We start from the raw sequence: 21475 nt of genomic DNA, 5'->3' as shown, positions 1-21475 counted from the left end.
TTCTATTGTTGTCCCAAAATGTGGGATCTTTACCTGGTATGCAAAGCCAATTCACACACAGGGTCGAGGTATTTGTTTATTCCACATCTGTGCAGAGATGGGTGCTAGGTGGTCACTCCACAAAGCTAGCACACCGGTTACAGTTACATTGTATATTTATGCAGTCCGGGGTGCTAGTTCCGCCTATTAGTCACACCTTCTTACCTAAGCTTGGTTAACTCTTTTCTTGTTTCAATTTAAAGATACAGTACCTTCTAAATTCACTACACATGTTTGGTGAGTAGGGGTCTTTATCTGGGGAGGGGATGTATTCAGCACTGGAGGTGTAGTTTTCATGTTATAATGAGACAGCTTACTCTAAGAACACCAATTAGAGGACTTTAGCTGACTTTTGACTCTCAAGAATGTACATCTTGTTTTTAAGAAGTGTTCCTCTGCTCAAGGTTCCTCTGCTACATCTTATCTAAGTATACATCATTCTAAGATAAAAAATGTTCTTCATGCAATTAATTTGGGTATGTGGTATGTTACTTACGTTAATTTTGTCAGCTAGACATCAGTTACGTTAATTATGTCCTTAAGCAGCTAGGCATCACTATGAGGACAGGCTGAGAGAGTTGGGGTTGTTCAACCTGAAAGAGAGAAGGCTCCAGGGAGACCTCATTGTGGCCTTTCAATACTCAAAGTGGCGTTATAAGAATGATGAGGACAGAATTTTTACAAGGGCCTGCAGCAATAGGACAAGGCATAATGGTTTTAAACTAAAAAAGGGTAGATTCAGACTAGATATAAGGAAGAAATTTTTTATGATGAGGGTGGTGAAACATTGGAATAGGTTGCCCAGAGAGATGGTAGATGCCCCATCCCTGGAAACATCCAAAGTCAGTCTGGATGGGGCTCTAAGCAATCTGCTGTAGTTGAAGATGTCCCCGCTCATTGCCGGGGTGTGGGACTAGATTACCTTTAATGGTGCCTTCCAACCCAAACCACTCTATGATTCTATGATTCTTTGGAGTTTCAGGTACTTGGAGTGACATGGAGCATGTGATGAAAAAGGATCTAATTATTTTTTCTGTTTCCCAGGTTAAGAACAGACAGCGTAAGTCTACAGAGAAAGCACTGTGCAGATCTAAAACACGGAGAACTCTGAGCTCATGAGTTAGTACATTGCAGGTTTGCATTTTTGGAACACGAAGTAACAACTTGTTGCTTTAGACTGAAAATAACTTCTTGTTCTGATATAAGTGCTTTTTGCAGCTTGTATTTCTGAAAGTCAAGAAGAAGAGCATGTTTAAAGAAATTGGAAATAAATGTCAAGATTTACAAGATCCCATTCACTAGATGGAGTGCAAATACCCTGTTTTTACTTGTTACAAGTAAGCTGCTAGTTGAATAGAGCTGAGATCTGTCCTTTGATAGAGCACCTTTTATCTTTGGCTGCATTTTGTGGATTTGTAAAGCTAAGATTGGGGCATCTACTCTGAAGCCCTGAAATATATGGACATAGCATCTTCCAGGGTCTCAGTATTAGTGAGCTTTCGGCATATTTACATTATCTGCAATTCTATTTTTGTGTAATGAATAAAAGGCAAAATCATAGAAAGTGTCATGTAAGTTATCATGTGTACAATAGTCCTCAGTCTCACATATATGTTTAAATTTACATGTTTACTAATTAATGGCTCAGTTAAAGACTGGGAGGGACATATAATCATATGCAAGGGCAGTAGCGCTTTGGCAGCCCTCTTATGCAGTCTCGGATGTTAAAATCTATCGCTCCAAACCCTGGTCCATAAACCCTGGCATAAAGGTTGATTTGTGAGGGCTTGATTGCAAGATGGTGGTCCAGGGTGGTAGGTGATTTTTTTCTTGGTGCTCTAAATCCTGAATCTTCAGGTGGATAATCCACAGACATGCAGAAAGATGTAACTGCAAAAGCAGCCTCTCTAATGATGAATCTTTTCCTCTCTTTGTATAAGACTTTATGCATTATTGTAACACAGTTTCAAAATCCTTTTCTGAGTGCTGGATCTGTGCCTTTCTCTGCAGAGGAGCGAGTGCTATCATCTAAGCCAATGACACCTTTAACATGACTTATTCTCCTATAGTACTAGAAGCTCTGTTTTTCATATCTGAGATTCTCTATTTTTTGAAGCCATGTCCAGACAAGCCCAACAGGTATAAAATTGCTTTTGGCTGAGCTGGAGAGAGCAGCACATACGGCCAAAGTAAATTCCTGAGCCTCCTTCTTGGAGTGCGTTGAGTGGAAGAGAAGGACAGACCATGGTCAAGGCAAGCTATTCCCACAGAAAACATGGGGGACAAAAAAGAAAACAAATGAAACTTCACCGGCTAAAGAGATTTTTCTGCCCTTATCTTTGTGCAGACAACATGGTATCGTGCATGCACGCAGGCACACATGCACATATACACACACACGTCGTTTTGTCTGCCAAACCTCCTCCTCTTGTTGGGAAGGGCGCCAACAATGCGAAATGCAATCCAGTGGCTTCCCCCACCCTCCTCCCAGGAAGAGTTATTTTAAAACTTCAAGCTTACTGCTCGGTAACACCAGTGACCAAAGGAAAAAGGGCAAGGGAGGAGGGGTGGGAGGGAACACGTTAACGAGGGGAGGGGAAAAGCCCGCCAAGACTAGTACAAAACGGTCCATGCAGCAGCATCGAGATCCATGCCGGGCCGGGCCGGGCCGGGGCGGGAGGGGAGGGATGGAATGGCTCTCCGGCCGGCAGAGTCCGAGGTGCCGCGGCGGGCCAGCGGGGCGGGAGTCGAGGGTCAGGACGGGAACCTTGCGACGGGCTTGATGCCGGCCGCGGAGGCGGCCCCGGCATCGCCCCGCGGTGTCGCGGACGGGCAGGCCGGTGTGCCCGCCGAAGGCGGATCGCGGCAGGGCGGGCGGGCGGACACTTGCCCCAAGATGCAGCTGGAGGCTACGGCCAGGGCCGGCGCGGCGCCGTCCCCCCCGGCGGAGCGCAGAGGTGAAGGGAGCGGAGCGCCACAGGAAGTCAGCACCCCGGTGGGCTGGAACAGGGGCAGCGGAGGGCCGGCTCCGCCCGGCCCGGCCCGGCGCGGCTCAGCGCCCGCAGCGGCCGTCCGCGGACTGCAACCGCCGCCGCCCCCCATGTCGCTGCCGCTGGTGCTGCCGGGCTCCTGCTGTCCCGTCCCGGGGCTCGCCCCGCTACCCCGCGCGGCGACGGCCACCACCGCCGGCACGGCGGCGTCGGCGGGCTCGCTGTCGGCCGCGTCCGCCCAGCCCTCGCTGCCGTCGCTGAGCTCTCGCGGCTGCCTCCCCGGCTTGCCGCAACACTGCGACCCGCTCCCCGACGACCAATCCGCCGGGCCGGACCCAGACGCCGACCTGCTGCCGTCCCGACCGCTGCTTTTGCTGGGGCTGCTGCAGATCGTCCTGGGCTGCTCTCTGGTGGCGCTGAACTTCGGGGCGCTGTCGCTGAGCAGCGCCCCGCAGGTGAAGAACGCTTGTCCCTTCTGGGCCGGCTCTTCGGTAAGTCACCGCCGCGGACCCGCACCCGAGCACCCACCCGCGCTCGTCCCGGCCGGCACGGAGGCTGTGCGCGGCGTGGGGGCGCGGCAGCCGCCGTTCCCGGCGCCCGCCGAGCGCTGGGAAACGCGCCGGCCCTGCGCCCCGTGCTAACGTTAAGCTTGGAGTACGCGGGACCTCCCGAGGCAGAGCTGCTGTCACAGAGAAGCGTTTGCTCCCGCTGCTGTAAAAGCAGAGCGCGAGCTTTCGCTTAGTCGGAAGTTGTGAGCAGTTACGCTTTTGCTAACGGTTTTACCGGGGTGACCGTATGAACCCCAACAAGATAACAAACGTAGAGACAACTAGTTTGGGGATTTGTCTCCTGGTGTGCATTTTAGCCAACAACCCAGGCCCCCCCCCCCCCCCAATTCAATTATTATGTGCAATCAGAAACCGGATTTTCTCAAGTCGTGCTGTACGTAGATGTTGTAAATTGCTTTTGTGCATTGTATACCGTTACTGTTAGTGAGAGAGAGAAAATAGCGATGTTCCTGGGGGAAAAAAAATGGATGGGCTTATGACAGTTTTGTAAAGAGTAGTGAGAGAAGTTATTCTATCTCCTGTTGGGCCTTGCCTTAAACTGCACCTTTATAAATACAGAATATATAATAGTTTGTATTGCAGAAGCTAGGCAGTAGTAAACAGACGTTAATAGGAGCAGGAGATATTGAGATAGATTGTTCCCAGTTTGTAAGCCCTTGAGCAAGTCATATTCTGTGGCTGGATGCTCCGGTCCTGCTGCTGGTGTGACAGCATCAGCCGATCCCTCGGTTTAAACATTTATATTACGTTTCCAATGTTGTTCACAACCTGTGGAAATGTGCTCAACGATCTGCGGTTTGGGGATCAAGTAGTTCCTGTTTGTGTATATAATGCAGTGCTCGTCCCTGAAAGTATAGACAGCCTTTACGGGGAGGGGTGAAGGAAGCGTGCGTGGGGGAAATGGACCAAATGTGTATGTTTGGTATCTCTCTTGTGATCTTTCATCTTTTTTTTTTTTCTTACCCTAGATTAAAACAAGTTTACATATATACAAGCTATGGACTTTCTTTGAACCCTGCACACAGAACCACGCTTATGCTTTTAAAATATTTTAAAATTGCACGTGTAAAATAGAAGTATTCAGTCTTTTTAATAATGAAGAAGGATGTTTACTTTTTTAATGCTGGCTCTGAAACAATAATATATTCAGTCATAAAAGTTATCAAAAATGCCTTTTGGATGTAACAGCATGAGTAAAAATTTTAGCCCAGAAGCAACCTGGAAAGGTAGAGGCAATTAAAAGCTGAAATTGAGGCTGTTTCTGGGTTTGGGTTTGTGGTTTGTGTTTTTGGTTTTTTTTTTCATTTTAGATGCAACATGCTGATTATGATGCACTGGTTAAGTGCAGATCAGGCAAACTTTGAGGAAGACTTTCTTTTCATATACCTTGAAGCTTTAACAAATGTAATGAAGTAAGTCTTGTTGTCCTTAAGGCAAAACAAAAATTCATATCAATACTGATGTGCTTTGTTATAAAATCATGTGAGCGTTTTGCACTCATAGAATTCAAAAAATAATTTGTTATGAAACTGCAGAGTTACGTATGTGGTTTTGCAACACCAATGATGATACCAGTAGGTGTTTTGGCCAAGTCATATATGCATGTTACGCTAAATCAGATCGATCATGTCAAGTGAATGAAGTTACAGAAGGGATTTATTAAATATGCTAGTGGGCAACTTCCTGTTTGTTCTTGTTTCTTTTTAGAGTATGAGTTTGGTGTGAATTGGCTTAGTCACAAAGTCCCACGAATTAAAAGTATACACACTTATTCGCAGGACCTGTTGAAAATCCAATTTGCCTTTCTTTAGGGTTCCCATCCTTACTGTGAGAGAGTATGTGGATATGCCATTTGCTTCAGTTCTACAGGATTGCTTTCTCTTTCCTTAATTGTTTTACCCTCTACAGTAAAGAGGCATAGGGTTCAGTTCTGTGATTCAGCGAATTTGGTCTAAGGACTACTGCTGCAGGAGGGGATGCTTTTACTTTCTCTTCTTTCCTTGTGCTGATCCTGGCATTCATCTAACTAAGCAGCGAGTCAGTTCAGGGAAATAGTTTTGGTGCTCTTCAGTGTTTTTGGTAGGGTTCATTGGGAGTTAGTTCACTGAAATGGTCAGAAGAGAGCCAGAGTCAGCACAAGGGAAGAGGCGGGAAAGGGTAATCACAGGCACTTAATGAAATGATGAAGTGGTGACCGAGCATGGAGAAGGGATAGCCAGTTTTTAGATTTGCTTAGCCATGTTACAGAAAACAAGCACTTAGTTGGCTGAAAGTAATTTTTTAGTCAATTGTTGAGGTCAGAGTGGCTGGCATAACTTTTTGTCCTCGTGCACACTTTCTGGTAGGAAAAAATAAGAAAACAACAGATTAAAATTGGTTGTGTTATTTCACAGCATGCTCTTAGGAGTGAAGAACCTCGTCAGCACAGGCTCTTATTCTTTGCTTTAAAGTGCATCTTGGTATCTTCCCAGAATTGGGAATAAAGTGCATCTTCATATCTTCCCAGAATTGTTACAGTGTTCCAAAGTACCTTTCATCAGAACAGTAATAACTACCACGTAAATGGCATTTTGTGAACAGTTGTTTGCTCCTTGGTGAAGCTGATGTTCATAGTTGCTATGTTTTTTGATGTTGTAGGTAATCTTATCTGGAATCCTAGGCTTAACAACATGGAAGAGGCCGATGATGCTTTTGGTAAGTATGGATTAAAACTTGTAAGGAAATTATCAGAAGATGATCCTGATTAATAGTCATTGGTTAAAAAAAAAAAATCACTTCTTTATCCTTGAAAAAATAATCTATACTGTTGAGTCACCTTTTTTTTTTTTTTTAAATTATAGAATCATAATTATTGAAAGAGGAGTCAAAGCTTGTGAAAGGGCATATTCTCTTCTGCAGGGCTGGAATCCCCATTAAGGGCAAGAGTGCACCACGTCTGGAGGAAGTGTTACTGTTGTTTACAGAGCACTTTTTGTGTGTAGGTATAAGAAAGCACTGGTTTAGTGTAAATAATTTAGCTCTCTGAAGCAGTGCTGCTTAAGTGTAAAGCTGAAAACGTAGCTCTGTTGTACTATGCTAGTGAGAGCTAACCTAAGTATTGCCATCTTACAGGATGTCCAGTGTTACTGTTTCAGATACAGTTGACATTACATTGCTCTGAGAGAAGCAAATTGATGTGTGGGGTGTGTAAACTGTTTCCATTTTGTAAGTGAAATCTGAACCTGTGTGGATCTCAATGTCTCGGAGATGGGATATGAAAACAGGTTTTGAAGGTGTTTGGGCTTTTTTTGTTGTGTCTTTTTTTTTTTTTTCCTTTTTCCCCCATACTGTCACTTCTGAAGACTTTTTTCCAGGCCAAAAAAGTTGCTTTGTTTTTATGCAGTGCTTCTTCAGGATCTGCATGGTCATCAGTGAGAAGTACCAGGGATCAGATGTGTGAGCTGTGGATGAATTGCTGTTTCTCAGTGGTGCATGGGTTAGCACAGGCAGAGCAAACCAAATTTTTTTACCAGTTCTGTGGATAGAAGGATGAGTTTGGTGTCTGGGGCTCCCAGTCTGGAAGGACCATATTTTCATCAAAATAAATGTAAATGCCATCTGTCTCAAAATGCCTGAGGCTTGAACAGTGTCCCCTGTTTCTGTATTGCCTGTGTTCTGTGCTGTTTCTACAGCATGTTGTTGCTGTAGTTTCCTTTTGTCTGTTGCTGCTTTTAGACTCTTTCATATTCTCCTTTGTATACATTTTATGGGCCCTTCCTAGTTTTACTTAAATATGAAGCTCTTCCTGATCCTTTCATTCATATCAAATGATCTTTAGGACGGCCGAGTGCTGGAGCAGATTGCCTAGGGATGTTGCGCAGCAGATGGGGAAGTTTCTGAGATGAGGCTGATTAAAGCCCTGAGCGGCCTGCTATGATCTCATAGCTGACCCTGCTTGGAGCAGGAGGATACACTAGAGTCTTCCTGAGCTCCCTTGTAGCCACAGTTACGCTATAATTATGTGATTTTTATGAACCTGTATCTTTTATTTTCTTATTTGTATAGAGGTCTGATTTTTGAAAGACAGATTAGATCAGACTTGACATTGGGGAAACATTTCTTTACTGAGAGGGTGGTCAAACCCTGGAACAGGCTCCCTAAAGAGGTGGTTGATGCCCCGAGCCTGTTTAAGAGGCATTTGGACAATGCCCTGAATAACATGCTTTAACTTCGGTAGGTCCCTTCAACTGAAATATTCTATTCTATGTGCAAAAAAGGAAATTAGCATTAAACAGTTCATGAGGCTAAGGAAATCATGCGTTGAACTAGCTACAGTCTATCACTACAGTCTATCAAGAGCAGATTTATAGTTTCTGTGAGCATATTTATTTGGGGCTAAATTTCTAATATATCTACCCTCTAGTAACTTGAACATTTTCTCTTCAGAGTTATGGGGAGTTGTATGAGTTGTAAAAGCAAGTTTTCCTAAATACCTAAGCACTGAGACTCCTTATACAGCCATGACTTGGAGTTATGACATTCATAACTAAAACTGTAAAATGCATTCGGAGTTAAAGCATATCCCTTTTCCAGCTGTGACTGTCCTCCCTTTTTACTCCTTATGCAAGGCCTTTTGCACTTACTTCTTGTAAATACGTTTCTAGTGGATTCCTCTCTCTGGACTTTTGGACTGAATCCTTTTCCCCCATGCCTCCACAGGGCCGCTTCCCTGCTGTGAAGGAAGCAGAGATGGCACAGCTGTCTCACTGACAGCCCTTAACTCAAGCAGGTACCAGGTGTAGACATGCCTTTCTGCAGCAACTAAGCTTTGTGGAAAGGATCGATTGTACGTGAAGGTGGTTTTGTAAGATTGCTATTGAACCCAGATATTTAGCCTGCTGGGTACCTGTACTAGAATCATGCCAGAAATTTGAGGAGTCGTATCAATTACCGTGTTTTATGTTGCAGCAGTTTCTGTCAGCATTTAGTTGTCTTTATGCAGAAACTTTGGGCTGTGCTCAACAGTTAAAGTTCATGGGATTAAGTGGTCATTATTCTTTTTCATATATACGTATGTCTCAATCTACAAATACCCCCTTGTTCACAGGGAAGGGCCTCTTCTCATCTTTCTTTTTATCCAGATGTGTAAGTCACTTGGTTCGGTTTCATAATTTCTTCAAATTGTGCAAATACCCCCTAGAATTCTTCATATGCATCCAACCCCTCAAAAATAGCTTTGTTTTCAGCCCAAGCTGGATAATTATATCAAGATTTTAATTTATCACAGTGTGTACTAAAGGGTCTCAAGTGTAGCAATTGGGCTGTAATTCAGGGTGGATGGTAAAGCTCCATCATTTAACCCTCTCTTCTTCCCAGAGCTGGGTCTTGAACAGAATTATGGTGACTGGGGAGTGCTACAGAGTTTGTCCACAAGGAGGTGCTGGTCTTCAGAGCAGTTTGTGGTAGCGTTTGCTTAAAAACACGGTCACGCTGTTTCTTGTGTGCTGTGTTCTTCTGCATTATTTTTGTGTTTAATTGTCAGTTTGAGGTATTTAAGGAATTTTATAATGCAATTCACATTTATCTTTGCCCCCTTTAAAAATACTAATCCTTCCTAAAAGAAACTTGCTTGCTACTCTGATTCAGGATTTCAGCATTCAGGATTTTAATCCCTGAAACCTGCTGGAGTACCTTTGCCTGCAGCTTCTTCGCATGGCAGCAGTCAAGTTCCCCCAGTAAAAGGGTGGCATCTTGGCTGACAAAACCTTTCTGTCCATCTTTGCCCTTCAGGTGATGGTTTCTCACTGCCCCTGGGTTTTGTTTCTTTGTGAACCGCCTGGCTGTTCTATGGCTGCCACTTCAATCTGAGGCCTTGGTCATGGGGAAAAACAACGCAACTGTTGGTTGGTTTTTTTCTTGTGACAGCAAGACTCTGGTGCTGCTGGCGCTTGGAGAAAGCACAGGGCTGTGGTCTCCTGAGAAAGGAGCTGGGGACAGGCTGCAGTGTCAAAAGCAGAGAGGGCTGCTGTGTGTCAATCATTTATGTTTTTCTCCTGGAGGGGAGAAAGGAAGGGAAACCCATTAGATACAGCTGTAGTGGACCATCACTACCATCATCTGTGAGAGCAAACCAGTCGTGAAGAGGGATGGCTGTGATAAGACCGGTTAATAAATAAAATCAAGAGCCACATTTATTGTTTTTTGCCACCAAGGCTGTACTACAGAGTGGGAAGATACTAGGTAAATAATAGGTCACAGAGACCACGTCCTGCAAGGCAAAATCAAATTATAATCATAGCTTTTGAAGGACATTCTTGCAGGGAGAAACATGGTCTTCAGCAATACAGCTGCTGAGAAGCCTTGACTCTAAAATCTTACCTTCCTTTTAGTTGTCTGAGGCTGTTCTGTTCTGGGTATCAGTTGTCAATCAACTTTGGAAGTCAGCTTGTAACGCTTATGCTCTGAAGCTGATTTTTCTTCCAGAGAATAAGCTTCCTCCTGTGTATGCCTGGCCAAACGTGTTTAAAGGGGAAAAGGAAACTTTTTTCTCCCCCAAAGTTGTTTGGATATTGACTCTCAAGCATTCTGGCTTTGATGTTACTCTCTACTTGTATAGAAGCTGATTCCCTTTCTCTCTGCTCCTAAACTCCTTCCTTTCATAGGGTTTCAAATCTTATTTTTAAATGAAGGAAACTAACTATATACAGAAAATATATCAATTTCTCATTGTTTGTTTGATTTTGTGTGCACTGAGGGCAATTCACACCTTTGATTGGCCATGCTTGCTATATTAGCCTCTGTCCTTACTGGCATACCAGTTTGGACTAAGCAACACACTGTGAGTTTATGTTGTATTCCCAGATGTTGCCTAGAGCCATATGTGCTTTGCTGAATGAAGCAGCATTCTGTGAGTGAAGCATCCTTTCCAGTCATGTACAAATTAGTTGCAGTCCTGTAGAGAGTGCTTTTTAGGAGACTTCCTGGTTGCGTTTTGGTTTTTTGTTTGTTTGTTTTTCGTCAACTGTAACAAAGACTTCAAGGTAAGCATTATCCCTGGTGGCTGTTTGGTGCTTGGGTTCTGCTGCTAAAGAGAAGATTTAGCAGTGATTGCATGAAAAGTGGCAGGAGTGCGAGCATGCAGGAAGACACCAGGCTATTATGCTGGGCAAAGTGTAAGCATGGCAGCTGCAAGTACTGGGGAGCAGTTTGTTACCTGCAAATGCATGGGGTCAAGACATTAACAGAGCAGATGCAGGCTGAGTGAATGCAGCTCTGGCTCTCAGCCACATCAAGTGCTTTATGGTTTCGCTGTTAGCTAGCGTGCCAGCTTTTGTGTTCATAGATGTAGTCAGCTTTCATGTAAAGGTTTGTAGGGTTTGACTTGGAAAAGTCCAATTTGCATGTTCGGCATGAGTCATTCTATCTGTATTCTTACGTTTTACAGCATGGTAACATAAGGATTTGAAATTTTTTATATAATTTTTTTTTTAATTCCAAAGTCTTAATATTTTTGGGTTTATGACAAAAACTTACAGATCTTCATTGGAAAAGAGAAAAGTTTATGGAATTCAAGTATGTATTTAAAACCTTGAAAATTTTTGAAGAACAAATCTATAGTAAACTATTTAATTGAATAATTTTCTCAGAAGAAAAATATGTCCCAGCAGCTTTAAAATAAAGATTTTTAGGGCTAGCTACTGCCTTCTTGATATCTGCACCTTGACTCATTTGCATAGATTTAACCAAAATTTAGTGTTTAGACCAGAATTCTTAGTTCTGATGCTAGTGAAGTGACGTTTTTAAATTTTAGCCCTGCTAGTCACAATATAAAGCACCATGAACAGACGCTGCATATCATGACCCTAACCCTGCAAAAAAAATAATCTCTCCTTATCCATGTGCTTCATAATAAGCAAAGTAATTTGGCTTTCGTGAGAATTACTGTAGTAGTCTCTATTTGTCTGGATTGTAGAAGTAAAATAGCTCAATGTTAACATCTTGGCTTACATGCAGGTCTCCATCATTAAGTCAATAAATGGTATTCATACAAAGGTTTTAAAGTCAGTCTAAGCAAATAAAAAGAAATATGCTTTTAAGTGTGAGACTATGAAAAGCCTTTAGAGAGGCTTTTAACCTTTATAATCAGGTCAAAGTCAGGTCCCTTGACTATTTTTTTTTAATCATTTATTTTTATGCCAAAAAAGCTTTTCTCTCATTCATATAGGGTGTTTTAATACTGCATTTGAAGTATGTGACTTTTTCATTAAATTAATTAACTTGTCTTTTGCTTCTACCTGGCTTTTTTTGTTGACAATTGTGTTGCAGATCTCTGTATGGTACAATAAATAGCTTTCACAACTGATAGAAAATTAGTAAGGTCCAATAATTAATGCTTAATTATTGCTGCTGTGTATACGGAAAATTAATACACTGTCTTGCCTTTTCCTAGAAGGATGCAAGATGTAAACGGATATAAGAGTTGATGGTTGTGGAGCAAATGTTTTTCTTTCATTTATTCTTTAAGTGCCTGCTTGGGCATCAGTCCTGTGTGCGCACATTAAAGAGAAAGCAATTCCTCTCTGGCATTTGATATTAGCTTCAATGGCAGCAGCAGCAGGACAACAAGCAGTCTACCTATGCAGAATGGATGAAAGGGGTCAGAGCCTATCATGCAGGTTTATGCCGCTGGGGAGTCCTCAAAGTGCATGATGATTTCTTTTTTTTTTACCTGGAAGAGATCATCCATGCAAGGCATTAGCGAATATTGTGTCTAACATTAGAATACACCTTGCTTTCCTATAGTTTAATTCATATAAATGTTCCTCAAGACTTTCTGCAGCTGTTCACAGTCCATGTGTATCTAATGTCAACCATACTAAAGCAATAATTTGAGTTGTTTCCATTTTTATCAGTGGAGTTAAGACTAGTTACCTCTGTTTTGGCTTTTAAAATGGCATGTTTGCCTTTGCTTGTTTATTCTAAGTTGAGAAGTGCTTTCCTTCTGGTTTACCTGTGGGTGGGATCTTCTTTCACTGCAATAAAGTGTAACATCTGTTGTTAATTGTAGGTGAGTAGTGATGGAGAAGATGTTTAAATTTGCATCTGTAGGAGAATAGATCTTATAAAATAAGCTGACAGAATACATGTGTGGTGGTTTAACCTTGGCTGGATGCCTGGTGTCCACCAAGCCGCTCTATCGCTCCCCTCCTCAGCAAGGCAGGGAGGAGAGAAAACTAAGATGGAAAAAAACCAACCCCAAACTCGTGGGTCAAGATAAAGGCAGTTTAATATGGCAAAAGCAAAAGACCACATGCAGAAGCAAAGCAAAAGATTATTCTCTACTTCCCATCAGCAGGCGATGTCTGGCCACTTCCCGGGAAGCAGGGCTTCAGTATGCGTAGCGGTTGCTCTGGAAGACAAATGTTGTAAAAAAATGAATGCCCCTCAGTTCCTCCCCCTATCTCTCAGCTTCTTATTGCTGAGCAGAAGTCGTATGGTATGGAATATCCCTTTGGTCAGTTTGGCCAGCTGTCCTGGCTGTGTCCCCTCCCAAGATCTTGCCCACCCCCGGCCTACTGCCGAGGGGAGGAGAAGTGTTGGAGAGACAGCCTCGATGTGTGCCAGCGGTGCTCAGCAGTAGCCGACACACAGGTGTGGTATCGACACCTTGCTGGCCACCAACACACAGCACAGCGCTGTGAGGTGCTACGGGGAGAATTAACTCCATCTCAGCCAGACCCAATACAAGATGTTAGATAAGTGGACAGTGAGGCGGGTTTTAAAACTGGCTGAACGATTGGGCCCACGGGGTTGTGATCAGTGGCACCAAACCCAGCCAGAGGCCAGTCAGCAGTGTTGTGCCCTAGGGGTGGATACTGGGACCAGTACTGCTTCCTGTCTTAATGAGTGGTCTGTGCAGTGGGACAGAATGTAGTCTCAGCAAGTTCACAGGCAATTCAAAACTGGGAAGAATGGCTGATACCCCAAATGGTGCCATTTGGAGGGACCTGGACAGGCTGTAGAAATGGGCTGAGAGAAGGGGAAAAGCAAAGTCCTACTTGTGCAGGGAAGTCACCCCAGGCACCAGTACACTCTGGGGGACAACTGGAAAGCAGCTCTGCAGAGAAGAACCTGGGGATCCTGGTGGACAAGAAGCGGACCGTGAGACAGCAAAGTGCTCTTGTGACAAAGAAGGCTAATGGTATCCTGGGCTGCACTAGGCATAGACTTGTCAGCAGGTGGAGGGAGGTGATCCTTCTCCTCTCCTTGCACAGGTGAGGCTGGGCCTGGAGCGCTCGGTCCAGTTCTGGGCTCCCCAGTACAAGAAAGACATGGACATACTGGAGCCAGTCCAGTGAGGGGCCACAGAGGTGGTGAAGGGACTGAAGCACCTCTCCTGTGAGGACAGGCTGAGAGGGCTGGGACTGTTCAGTCTGGAGAAGGCTCGGGGGGGATCTTCTCCATCTCTATAAACAGCTGATGGGAGGGAATGAAGAGGGAGCTAGACCTTTTTCAGCAGTGCCTGTTGACAGGACAAGAGGCTAGGGGCATAACTGGACACAATAGGAAATTCCATCTGGACAGAAAAGACAACTTTTTTATTGTGATGAGGATGGTCAAAAACTGGTGTAGGTTACCCAGGGGGTTGTCAACTCTCCATCTGTAGATACACTCAAAACCAACTGGACGTGGTCTTTGGCAGCCTGCTGTAGGTGTCCCTGCTTGAGCAGGACTTCCTTTTTCTTCTTTGGTTTTAACAAGTTTCTTTAGAAAAATCTGTGTGAGTTTTATTCAAGATTTTGAATTACATTAGAAATCTGTATTTTATATATAAATTTTTATATATATGCATACTGGATTGTTTCTATTGCACCTTCTGTACCAAAGGATAAAACTAATATGTGAATTTGCCTCTTTTATTTTGGGTTTTTTAAATCTTTATTGATTTATGACTTCAACCAAGTAATATTTTTGCTCAGGACCTCCATTTCTTCATCAGTTGAAAGAGGACAAATATACTTGTGTTTTCCTTAACATAATGTCTTGAGATTTGTGTTATAAAGATGTTTATGTTGAAACAGCTTCTACTTCACTTATAAAAGCGGCTAATTTCTAGTTGACAGTGCCCTGTGTTGAAGACAGGTGAAAAGCTTTCGTTGTATGAAATACCTGTGTCTACCAATTTTATTTTTCTCAAAGTAGTTTTAATCAAAAGGGTAACTGAGATAATCTAGATAAAAGCATATGAAATAGTATTGATTCATTTGAGTGCTGAGCAAGGAGTTAATTTCAAAGAAATGATTAAATTCTGTATTTGTACAGAAAACCAAATTGAACTCCAAGTGCTTGCTAACATTAAAAACCTCTTATCTGTGGTTTTATGATATTTATAAAGCTAGAAGAAAATACTGTTCCTCTTAATATTGATCGTTCTCAGTATGTCTAACACAAAATAGTCCAAATCCTCTTCAGAGAAGTACTAATAGCTACTTTAATTATTGATTTTTTGAGGTTAAGACCTACCTTATGTGATAATGTTATGGTCAAGCTTCTGTAAAGCCTACTAGTAATGAGATGTTGTAATTTAAGGAACGAGCTTGCACAGTAATGCTCTTTGGCTCTTGTCCATTCAAGGGTCATTATTTTTCCCTGAACCTCAGTAAACGGGATCGTAATTTGTGCAACAGCTCCGATTTATTTTTGGTCCAGCTTCCTAGGTAGCTAACCATGCTACATCAGTTAAATTAATTTGGAAAGCGATTGCTGTCTTTGTGCATGTTGAGGAAGTCCTTGTTGCTGGATCTCCTGTAAAGCTATCTGGAGCAGAAATGAGCCCACGTACCTCATGATTTCCTTCTCTTCCTCAGATTTTTGTCATCTCCTGCATTTTTAATCTAGGCCATTTTGATATAAAGGAATCTGAGTGAGGAAATTGTTATTAACAAGATTTCTTTTGGACATTAAAGACCTGATACTTGCTTTGTAGGATTCAGTGCTTAAAATCTAAACATGTCAGGAGAGGAATCTGTTATTTTTGTTTGTCTCTGAAGTAGTAGTCTTACCCATAGTACTCTCTCCTGAAGTACAGAAAAAAAAATGTACGTATGAATTGGGACAGGAAAAATTCTTGCATGTGTTTAAATTCCATATCCCAAGTCTCATGTAAGCACAGATTGCACAGAAATAAAGTCATATAACCTAAGTCCCATAAGCGTCTCTGTCCTTACTGTACTTGGACAAATATTGTTCGTTTATTTGTGCTGCAAAATAGTTTTGGAAATTCTGTGCAGAATTAATGTTGTCTTAAGATGTTTCCTCTTCAGGTTCCTTACTGATCTAAGTGTTTTGAGATGTAAACTCGGTGGAAGGATATGACATACAGGGGAAATCGGATGGCTTGCAAATCATACTTTGCACTCCAGAAAAACCTTTAGCCGCCCGTACTTTTCAATAGTCGCATGTATTTTATTACTGCACAACTAGTGCAGAATAAGGAGAGACAGAAGACAAAGGTGCTTGGAGTAACCATCTACTGGGTTAAGAAAAGGTACCCTGGGGCACTGAAATCACAGGGAGTTTTGAAAAGAAAGGGAGTGTTGTTCCCAGCTTCACGTTTGGGATTGGGATTTGCACTGACGTAGGGTCCCTTGAGTCGGGTTTGTGATCCTGTTCCCACTGCTGTTAACTTTGTTTTGCCATTCCAGGCTAACCTATTTGTTCTGCTGTCTATCATCTGTGTTCTGCTGAACCTGGCTGGATTTATATTAGGATGTCAAGGCGTTCAGTTTGTCGCTGGTGTACCCAGATGCGATTTGGTGAGCAGATATACTGATTTACATGTATTTCTTCATGGCATGCCATGTAAGCTTGCTGTGCTGGGATCACAAAATGCTAATGTAGAGATGCAAGTAATGCAGCCACAGTGTGGTGGGGTGGAAAAAAAAGAAAACTCTCTCTTTCAGGCCTTGTTTCAGTTCAGATTGTGAACAGATTCACTGAAATCCACAACAGTATTTTTATTGTCTGTTCCTAAACACTTGGGTTTTTTGAGTTGGAGTCTTCGTAAGCTGTTCAGCTCCTAAAGCTGAGGACCCCAATAGCATATGTTCGGAAAAGTTTTACTCTTCATTAGAAGAGCATACTTGGTCCAGGAATGGTTTTGTTTGACTTCATTGAGAGCTGGCCTCTCTCTGTCTTCAGGGTCTGAAGACACAGCTGATTTGGTACAAGGCTTTCTAGCTAATTTGATGGCGCCAAGTAGAAGGGAATCCCAAATATACCTTTAGAAAATCCCTCTTGCCAGCATTATGCACTGATTTTAATATCATAGTCATTTAAGAACTAGCATAAAGGATTTTTATAGTAATGTGACAAAGATAAACTGTTGAAAAAAAGCCTGAGTGGGTACTGGGGAGCTACCTACAAAAAGCTCAGTCAGTATAATCTGTGGGTGGGATTATTTTTCCTGATTTGCCTCACCTGGTAAGGACAATTTGTGTTGATACCTTACAGCAAGAATTGTGGGGAAAAAATTAAGGTAGATCAAATTATACTAGCTTTCCAGAACACTTCTGCTTGAGGAAGAAGCAATCTTCACAAGAAAGGACAGAACACAAAAGATTTTTCTCAAATGGGTGTCATAAGAAGTAAAAGAATATCTATTTATGAACCAGAAACCGTGGAATAATTGAAATTGAAGGATACTTGGTGATAAAGATGATCATATGTAAAAGCTTGAAGGACTTTAAGGGTTAATGGAAAGATCTTTGAATATTTATTTTCATTCATTTATTGCTTCAAGAGAGCTATTACTGGTTCCTTAACATGCCAGTAGTTGTATTGCAGTGAGAGTCCAAGATTACAAGCACTTGGCAATCTAGATTCACCCAATAGCAATGTACCAAAGCAGCACTGAGAACTGTTAATGTTATTCCAGACAAAATGGTTAAACGATTCAGGAATTTTGGACCCCTCTGTGGTTGGAAGTGTAGAGTACAGCTGAAAGGTGTTCCTGAAATCATAAATTATTCTGTAGGGTGGAAGACCTTGGACACTATGAGTCTAGTGAGTTTGACAGCTAAAACCCCAATTACCTCTTGATAAAGAAACATTGAATTTCTACTTGAAAACTAAGATGACAACATTAGTTTGAAAGTTACTAAAAAGTGGTGTACAGCTGTACCTATTACTGATTTGACTGGGTTGAAATTATAGTTGTGGGTTTTGTTCCATCCATGGACATGCAAAATATACTCATGAATCAAAGAAAATGTATACACTCCATATACAGTGGCTTATACATCACACAAAGAAAGAATTTCCAGGCTGCTATGCATTTGAAGGAGCATGGATACTAAAATTGCTTAGTAATCAGTGCAGCTTTGATTACAACTAAGTTGTATTTAAATGTCTTGAGGTTATCAGTAATGCTTCCTTTCAAATAAGAAGTATGTGTAATACAGCGTTATAATGCATGAATCATTGGTGTACCAAAAACTGTACAAATTTCAATTTATGAGCTTGTATTTCTTCTTTGCAGTCAGAGGTATAGTTTAACACATAGGGTCTATATTGTGCAGGTAAAAATGTTGCATAAAGCAGATAATAAATTAAAAAGTGGAGTTTTGTGGTTTTAAAGGTGGATATGGGTGAAGACAAGATTTGTCTCTGCTGTGAAGAATTTCTTCTCACCAAATGCATAGAACAAGAGACTGTGCTGAAGCTGTTCCACGTGAAGTCGTGCAGTGCTGCTCACCTTCTCCTCAAGGTACCCCACACATGCTGCTTAACATGATTGCTTTGATAATGTCCACAGTGACTGCTCTGTTTACTGTGAAAAATTCCGTTATTTTCTGGTCTTCCACATTGATCAGGAGCTCTTTATGGTTTTGTAACAGGCGTTTGTTTTTTTTTTTTAATCTGGGTTTTGACCAGTGCATTGCTGATCCAATATCCGGTTCTTGTCCTTTCTGTGTTTTATGCACCCAAAACTACAGTTGAATTCAGACAAGGTTGCGTGGGTAAATATGGTGTAAATTTTAGATAATGATTTGATGCCTTCATTGGTCTTTTGATCTTCTCAGCCTTTCTTGGCTTACAAACTGCTAAAATACAACTTCCAAACAGCATCATCTTCAAATATGAAAGTTCTTTGACATTTCTTTAATGGTGATTATCTCACATCTGGAATTCCCACAGAAAAGTTAAGAGGAAGGTTATAATTCTGGATGAATAGATGGATGATAAGTCACATCCGAGTGGTATTAAACCCTTCTGGATCTCTCTGTCAGGGCACACAATAGGGCAAAACAAGCTTTTGCAAATTACTACAGTCTTGGAGATTACCTGTCCTGAAGACTTCATCACATATGTTTCTAAGAAGTATTTGTCATGGTCATCCTTGTGTTTTCTGTGTTTGTTTTTGGTTTAGTTTTTTATTATCAGTATTTTGACATTTACAAATACCTTGATTTAATCTTTTAATTTCCATAATCTTCATGTTCTTCAGAAAGTTCTCTTTGCTCTTTGTGCCCTGAATGCTCTCACCACCACAGTTTGCTTGGTATCGGCTGCCCTGCGTTACTTGCAGATTTTTACAACAAGAAGATCCTGCATAGTAAGTGAGCACAAGGCGTTGCCTGCTATAAACGGTGGTACTAACAGTATTACTAGATTACACAGTTCAGCATTTTTTTTACATCTCAGAAGGTTCTTAACAAAAGTTTCATTTGATTAGGATGAACCTCAGATTGAAGACCAAGATCACATTTTGGATCCTGATGATTTTGTCCCACCTGTGCCACCTCCCTCCTATTTTGCAACTTTTTATTCCTGTACTCCACAAACAAGTGACAGGTAAGTGACAAGTCTGCACTCTCTTCCTTCTTTTAGTGGCTTTGAATACACTGCATAATCTCAATTTTTTAAAGACCATTTTCTCTGTTATTAACTGGAAAACGTTGGTGACTTTAGAGAAAAAAAAAAAAAGAAAGAAAAACGCCTGCTGAGCTAAGAGGCAGTGTACATACAGTGTGGGTGAGTGGTATAATTTTGTGGTTTTCACTTTAGATTCTGTAGGAACTGTTTCTAGGCAAAAGAAATACTGCAATTTGACATGGCTGAAAACTTGTGCGATGCTGCGAGGAGCAGGTCGGGGTAGAGAAGGAAAGCCAGGCACAACCTCTCGTCAAGGCTTGTGCGAGAGATCCCAGGATGGCAGCCTGGCCCCGCGCTCGGGTGATTCCCCTTCTCCCTCTTTGGCAATTAGGGCTGACTGAAGGGTATGATTTAATTGTACTGCCAGGCCGGGTAATCACTACCCTTATCTCGGAGCTGGTGTGTGAGCGGTCAGGCAGGGTTTGCACCTGGTTGTTACTGCTGGACTTCTCTGCAGTGGCAGCTGCGGGATGGAGGAAGAGCGAGTGTGAACATGGGAGGATGAGTTCACGTAGAAGAAAGAAAAGGAGGATAGTTGCAAGTCACTGTACTCCTCCCCACACACACCTTTTTTTTTTTTTTAAATTCATTACTACAAAGATGAGGGAAGAAGGTTTCAGAGGAGGATAAAGTAATAGCTGTATGAATTTTCTTGTAAGTAAGAGAAAAAGTGCAGAAAATTTTTATGTTGCAGGAGGCTGCCTTCTTTGGTACAATTAGTCTTATGAAACAGGAAAATGTAAAATTGATGGGGTTCTTGTGTTGTTTTGAAGAAGAATAGGGCTAAAAATCGTGTAGCTTGTCTTTAAGCATCAACTGTTATTTTGCTGTGCTGGGACTTACTAGTGTCTATATTTCTTGCAATTCAGTAATGACTTGTGGGTTTTGTAATCCTTTGTTCTGCAGGTGGTTGTACACTCTTCACGGTAACTTGCAGGTTAGCTTTGTTTATTAGTTTATGACTCAGGTGGGGCTGCATTGTTCTGCTGTGAACACAAAATGTTTATACATAAAATATCACGATGCTCAAGCAGACTGTATCTCTCTACTCTTGTTTAAAACTCCTGCTTTTTGCAGTGTGCAGGACCCTTTAGCTTATTTCACTGTTTCATCAGGAATAACGTGCATGACTTTCCAGACTGTGGTCTTTGCAGAGGTAATTACAGATCCTGGGATTACCTGGAGAATGGTAACATGGCACAGGAATAGATTTAAGAATGAAAATGTCATCTAAAACACCAAAGACTGGGGCTGAGTTCCAAAAAACCTCCTATGTGAGCGTTGGTTCAAGCTAGTTATGAGAACAGAATAGTGTGCTTAATAATCTCTTTGGAATATTAGGTATTTATTGAAATACGCTTGTCACAGTTTCCTTTCTTTAAAATGGGGCTGTCATTCTTTGTCTGGCATGTCATTCTAGATTGTTATCATCTCCTTCACAGCGGCAGTATTTGTCTATTTTCAGCACAGTAGGGGCTGCTGAACAACATTTAAGGCTTCTATGGTCTAATATTGCGTAGCTACTTTGCCTGTGACTGCGTTAAAACTCGTTGATAATAACACTTAAGTGATGATGACACCTTTCTGAAGTCGGGCTACTTGTTTCAAGATGCTGAGGGTAGTTATGCAGCAGTGCAGAAGTTAAAGCAACAGACAGACTTCATTTCCGTTCTTTGCCGATGAGGAAGCGTGACTCACCCCAGGCTGGATCCGCGGTGTCCAGGAGGGCTGCGGGGATGGGACCTGGCCTTTTCTCAGTCAGCCTCCTCGTGCTTCTCGCTCCCCTCCCTGCCCGCTCCGTACCCTGAACGCCACGCTGCGTCCCTCACCCGGGCTTTCTGTGCCAAGCTCCCACGGACCCAACATCCAAAATATTTGCGCGAAACGGGGGGTGACGGGAACCGGACTCAGGGTGGCAAGCCACCATCTGCAAGCTCCACCTGGGGCGACTCCAAAACAGAT

General features: G+C 42.3%; 1 protein-coding gene across 2 annotated transcripts in view; it reads left to right on the top strand.

The window, feature by feature from the left end:
* The first annotated feature begins 2770 nt into the window (after positions 1-2770).
* ENTREP1 (endosomal transmembrane epsin interactor 1) overlaps positions 2771-21475 on the top strand; it is a 31562-nt gene continuing 12857 nt past the window's right edge. For both annotated transcript variants that reach the window (XM_054808761.1, XM_054808760.1), the window contains exons 1-6: positions 2771-3520; positions 6236-6292; positions 16282-16392; positions 18216-18344; positions 19086-19193; positions 19314-19432. In XM_054808761.1, the coding sequence (XP_054664736.1) occupies positions 2822-3520; positions 6236-6292; positions 16282-16392; positions 18216-18344; positions 19086-19193; positions 19314-19432 (1223 nt within the window). In that variant the 5' untranslated portion in view covers positions 2771-2821. The remainder of the gene's footprint in view (positions 3521-6235; positions 6293-16281; positions 16393-18215; positions 18345-19085; positions 19194-19313; positions 19433-21475) is intronic.

The sequence above is a fragment of the Grus americana genome, chromosome Z, assembly GCF_028858705.1.
Source record: "Grus americana isolate bGruAme1 chromosome Z, bGruAme1.mat, whole genome shotgun sequence".
Taxonomy (NCBI): Eukaryota; Metazoa; Chordata; class Aves; order Gruiformes; family Gruidae; genus Grus; species Grus americana.
The sequence above is the reverse complement of the archived record's forward strand: the minus strand, read 5'-3'. Positions and strand labels throughout refer to the sequence as shown.